The sequence below is a fragment of the Nerophis ophidion genome, linkage group LG05, assembly GCF_033978795.1.
Source record: "Nerophis ophidion isolate RoL-2023_Sa linkage group LG05, RoL_Noph_v1.0, whole genome shotgun sequence".
Classification (NCBI taxonomy): Eukaryota; Metazoa; Chordata; class Actinopteri; order Syngnathiformes; family Syngnathidae; genus Nerophis; species Nerophis ophidion.
In genome coordinates this window covers 80,262,529-80,268,528 of record NC_084615.1, presented here as the reverse complement: position 1 = coordinate 80,268,528, position 6,000 = coordinate 80,262,529, and the positions used below count along the sequence as shown (strand labels likewise).

Here is a 6,000-nt window from a genome sequence, read left to right as displayed (position 1 = left end):
CACTGGGTTTTGGAGGGTTTGGGATCAGGCGGAGAGACTTCCAAGGCCGTCCCTGGTCCGTCTTGGTCTGCCCAGCTGGTTTCATGGTCCTCCCTCTCGGTGCTGATGTTGGCCACTCCCAGGCGGTAGAAGGCGTCGCGGATGACAACCTCTCCAGGCTGGCACAGCTTCACCACCTGGCTGATCTGCTGACTCACGACGTCCCTGCTGGAGAGGAAATCCAGCAGACGGTTGTAGAGGTAGTAATGTGCCGGGTTGTCGAAAAACACGGGTTGTGTTCTTGAACGGCTCGCTGAAAAACACCCCGGAGGTTTTCCGGACAAACTTGAGTCGCTCGCCGTTCCGTCCTCATCCTCTTCCTTGTGGATGGCGGTCACGGCGCTGACGAGGTGGTCCAGGTCCTTGCAGGAGGACATGGCGCGGTGCTCCGGGAGGGCGCTGTCCTTGCTGTGGGAGGGTGGAGGAGGGTGCAGCAGCCAGCAAGAGGAGGATTTAGTGAGCGGGTGATGCTGCTGGATGACCTCCGACACGGAAAGGTCCGCGGAGGAAGACTTCTCTTGCAGCTCCGCACATGACACCGACTGAGGGACACAGGATAGATTAACGTGGACCCCGACTTAAATGACTTGAAAAACCTATGGGGGGGTTACCATTTAGTGGTCAATTGTACGGAATATGTACTGAACTGTGAAATCTACTAATACAACTTTCAATCAATCAAGCAATGACAACACTGAAAGTATGACACCAACAAACAACACAAGGTGTGGGAGTAGTCAACGTACAGCTTGTTTACCAGTTAGGGCTGCACATCAACCACATTTTAATCAGGTGAGCATCAGCTATATTCACTTTTAAAAATCAGGCTGTGGTGCATATCAAATCAAGCACCTTTTTTTCAACAGCTAGTGACAGCAAAGACTTGTGTGTGTGTGTGTGTGTGTGTGCGCGCGTGCGTGCATGTGTGAGTGTGTGTGTGTTTGTGTATGTGTGTGTGTGTGTGTGTGTGCACGCAATTATGGAAAAAAATATATATACCGTATTTTCCAGACTATATGAATAAGTATTTCTACATGATCTATATCCTATAATACTATACTGAATATTGTTATAGATCAGGTGATTATGTTTTATATTGGTCTAGGCCAGGGGTCGGGAACCTTTTTGGCTGAGAGAGCCAAACAAGCCAAATATTTTAAGAAGTATTTCCGGGAGAGCCATATAATATTTGTTTACGACTGAATACAACTAAATGCGTCCATTTTTAAGTAACACCAACATTTTTTTTAGAGTATAATAAGTATCTTATTCTTTTTAATAACATTGTTATTCTGAAGCTAACCAATAATAAATGAAATACTTCTTACCATTAATGCGACCTATTGAACAGGTGCGGTGGAAACCGGATGGATGGATTAAAATGCATTAGAATGTTTAATATTTTGAACAATATTTTTGACATTGTGATTACCAGCGGAATTATTCATGACTTATCGTGTTAAGCAATGTCAGCTAAGATTTATGTGAGAGCCAGATGCAGTCATCAAAAGAGCCACATCTGGCTCTAGAGCCATAGCTTCCCTACCCCTGTTCTAGGACATCATGACCTCTGCTTCTTCCCTCTTCTTTTCAGACACACAATACAGTATGTTTCTTTTTTAATTTTCTTTTAAGAGGTTTTTGCTTACAAATGAAAACATTGTATTGACTATGCTATTTAATTCTTTGAAATAAGTAGATGAGATTCTTTTTAGTTTGTTGTGTCCGAAATAAATACAAATAAATATTTTTATTTTATTTTATTCAGCCTATTTTTCTTTAGACTATTTAATGACAAATGACATGTCGGATAGGTTGATTGGCAACACTAAAAATGCTCCCTAGTGTGTGAATCTGTGTTGGCCCTGCGATGAGAAGGCGATTTGTCCAGGGTGTACACCGCCTTCCACCCGATTGTGGCTGAGATAGGCACCAGCGCCCCCTGCAACCCCAAAGGGAATAAGCGGTAGAAAATGGATGGATTGATGTCACGTTATGTCCCCCCCCACCGCCAGATGTACATTACACTATGTTTTACCGTACATAACACATCATCATGATTAATAACTGTGATATTGATATACATGATTGTGATTATTATGGCCATGATGGTGCAGACCTAAAAGCAGTATAGACTCACTGAAATGAGTCAACACAAATTCAATATTGTCTGAATATCTGAGTGAGTAGCAAGGTCAGTTGTAATGTTTTGAGTGTCATGGCGGTCGTGTCGTAGTTTGAGGGTGTAGGACTGCTGCCAGCTACTGTTCAGTTAAAGGCCTACTGAAATGAGATGTTCTTATTTAAACGGGGATAGCAGGTCCATTCTATGTGTCATACTTGATCACTTCGCGATATTGCCATATTTTTGCAGAAAGGATTTAGTAGAGAACATCCACGATAAAGTTGGCAACTTTTGGTCGCTAATAAAAAAGCCTTGCCTGTACCGGAAGTAGCAGACGATGTGCGCGTGATGTCACGGGTTGTGGAGCTCCTCACATCTGAACATTGTTTACAATCATGGCCACCAGCAGCTAGAGCAATTCGGACCGAGAAAGCGACAATTTCCCATTTAATTTGAGCGAGGATGAAAGATTCGTGGATGAGGAAAGTGAGAGTGAAGGACTAGGAAAAGAAAAACAAAAGACAGGGCAGTGGGAGCGATTCAGATGTTATTGGACACATTTACTAGGATAATTCTGGAAAATCCCTTATCTGCTTATTGTGTTACTAGTGTTACAGTGAGATTATATTGTCGTACCTGAAAGTCGGAGGGGTGTGGCCACAGGTGTGGTGACCGCCAGTGTCTCTGAGGGAAGCCACAGAGGAGACAAGAGAGTCGCAGCTGCCTCCTTGCCATGCCTTGGGCACTAATACACCCCCATACCATCACACATGTGTAAGTTACCCATGCCTTGGGCACTAATACACCTCCATACCATCACACATGTGTAAGTTACCCATGCCTTGGGCACTAATACACCTCCATACCATCACACATGCTGGCTTTAAAACTTTGCGCCTATAACAATCCGGATGGTTATTTTCCTCTTTGATCTGGAGGACACTACATCTTCTGTTTCCAAATATAATTTGAGGGGCGGTATAGCTCGGTTGGTAGAGTGGCCGTGCCAGCAACTTTGGGGTTGCAGGTTCTATTCCCACTTCCGCCATCCTAGTCACTGCCGTTGTGTCCTTGAGCAAGACACTTTACCCACCTGCTCCCAGTGCCACCCACACTGGTTTAAATGTAACTTAGATATTGGGTTTCACTATGTAAAGCGCTTTGAGTCACTAGAGAAAAGTGCTACATAAATATAATTCACTTCACTTTGACGACTTATTACCACAATTTTCTTGGGAACCATGTTCGCTTGACCGCTCTGTTCCATAGTAAAGCTTCACCTTCGGGAATGTAAACGAGGAAACACCGACTGTGTTTTTGTTGCTAAAGGCGGCTGCAATACACCGCTTCCCACCTACATCTTTCTTCTTTGACGTCTCCATTATTCATTGAACAAACTGCAAAAGATTCAGCAACACAGATGTCCAGAATACTGTGGAATTATGCGATTAAAGCAGACTACTTATAGCTGGGATCGGGCTGGAAAAAAATGTCCACTACAATCCGAGACGTCACGCGCACACGTCATCATACCGACGTTTTCACCAGGTTACTTAGCGCGACATTTAAAATTGCAATTTAGTAAAGTGAAAAGGCCGTATTGGCATGTGTTGCAATGTTAATATTTCATCATTGATATATAAACTATCAGACTGCGTAGGCCTTTAAGGAAGAAATAACTTTTAATAATGCGCAGAGACACAAGTAGTTTGGCACATTAAAAACCTGATTTCGGTCTTATCTTGCCATAACCCTGCCAAATAGTCTTTTCAGCCTCCCCACAGTAAAAGCAGAAACTTAGTTTGACTTCCACAAGTGCTGGTATTGATCACAAGTGGCCAAAAATGCACACAGTGTTAGCAGGAATGTGCTGGGTGTACTTGAACAAAGCACAGAGAACTGCAATACAATGTCACCCACCTCTGGTGTGTCAAAGGGGTCAGAGAAGCAGCCTTGGTTCCTTCCCCACATCTGGGCGGCCTTTTCTGGGTACTGCATGTCCGTACAGAGTGCCACCTGCTGAGCACAGTCGCTAACGTAGACTGGAGGCCAGTACCGAGAGGACACTAGCAGGTCCACGTGGTCGCGGGCCGTCTCTCCTCTCACCAAATACTTGGAGGCGCACACCACCTGCACAGGGAATTATTTAGTTGGTAAAACAGGCCTCGTGTCTGGCACCGTGTTTGCACCTTATGGTGGCAGACTTTGGACAGTTTGCCGGCTGTGAGGTGTTGGGGGGGCTGAGGGGCGGTGGGCAGGCCGCGGTGGGCGAGCGTGCACATGGAGATGAGTGAAGTGAGCAGCTCAGTCTTTAAAGGAGGCAAACAAAAGAGCATTTCATTATCATCACTGATATAAACACATCTTCTTAAAGGACAATAGTATAGGAAGCAAAGTAGGATATATTTGAGAGTAGACGGCTTGTACTGCAGTATTGTTTTGAAAATTAATCAACAGAAGGCCTTTCTGTGAGAAATACAGTGGGGCAAAAAAGTATTTAGTCAGCCAGCGATTGTGCAAGTTCTCCCACTTCAAATGATGACAGAGGTCTGTCATTTTCATCATAGGTACACTTCAACTGGGAGAGACAGAATCCAGGAATTCACATTGTAGGAATTCTAAAGAATTTCTTTGTGAATTTTGGTGTAAAATAAGTATTTAGTCAAGCATTCAAAGCTCTCACTGATGGAAGGAGGTTTTGGCTCCAAATCTCAGGATACATGGCCCCATTCATTCTTTCCTTAACACAGATCAATCGTCCTGTCCCCTTAGCAGAAAAACAGCCCCAAAGCATGATGTTTCCACCCCCATGCTTCACAGTAGGTGTGGTGTTCTTGGGATGCAACTCAGTATTCTTCTTCCTCCAAACACCAGCAGTTGAGTTTATACCAAAATGGATACATGGATGATACAGCAGAGGATTGGGAGAATGTCATGTGGTCAGATGAAAGCAAAATAGAACTTTTTGGTATCAACTTAACTGGTGGTGTTTGGAGGAAGAAGAATACTGAGTTGCATGCCAAGAACACCATACCTACTGTGAAGCATGGGGGTGGAAACATCATGCTTTGGGGCTGTTTTTCTGCTAAGGGGACAGGACGATTGATCCGTGTTAAGGAAAGAATGAATGGGGCCATGTATCCTGAAATTTGGAGCCAAAACCTCCTTCCATCCCTCCAATGAGGTGGCGACTTGTCCAGGGTGTACCCCGCCTTCTGCCCGATTGTAGCTGAGATAGGCACCAGCGGCCCCCGCGGCCCCAGAAGGGAATAAGCGGTAGGAAAATGGATGGATGGACCTCCTTCCATCAGTGAGAGCTTTGAATGGTTGACCAAATACTTATTTTCCACCATAATTTACAAATAAATTCTTTAAAATTCCTACAATGTGAATTCCTGGATTTGTTTTTCACATTCTGTCTCTCCCAGTTGAAGTGTACCTATGATGAAAATGACAGACCTCTGTCATCCTTTGAAGTGGGAGAACTTGCACAATCGCTGGCTGACTAAATACTTTTTTGCCCCACTGTATAAACACTGTTGTGCAATTGTGGATGAAAATATTTGATGAGCATCAAATTTCCAGGATGCACAAACACACCTTCGTGGAGTCCGCAGTGATGTTCGCCCCGCAGCGCTCCAGGATTGCTCTCAGCTCGTCCTCGCTGAGTTCTTCCATCTTGTCAAGTTTAAGTTCACCATCATGAATGAGGCGCACTAAAACTGACAAATCTCCTAAAACAGGAGTGGACCATCTGTTATGGTTGAAGTTTATTTCAAACATGCATACAGTTACTTTATGATTTCATATTTTCCAGTTTCTTGTTACATGTTCAA

General features: G+C 44.1%; 1 protein-coding gene across 1 annotated transcript in view; it reads right to left on the bottom strand.

The window, feature by feature from the left end:
- Positions 1 to 6,000, bottom strand: part of hmgxb3 (HMG box domain containing 3) — a 34,762-nt gene that overhangs the window by 91 nt on the left and 28,671 nt on the right. Inside the window, exons 18-21 of the mRNA XM_061902128.1 lie at positions 5,765 to 5,898; positions 4,354 to 4,473; positions 4,085 to 4,294; positions 1 to 581 (exon numbers count right to left, since the gene is read on the bottom strand). The exon at positions 1 to 581 is cut by the window's left edge and continues 91 nt beyond it. Of these exons, the coding sequence (XP_061758112.1) occupies positions 1 to 581; positions 4,085 to 4,294; positions 4,354 to 4,473; positions 5,765 to 5,898 (1,045 nt within the window). The remainder of the gene's footprint in view (positions 582 to 4,084; positions 4,295 to 4,353; positions 4,474 to 5,764; positions 5,899 to 6,000) is intronic.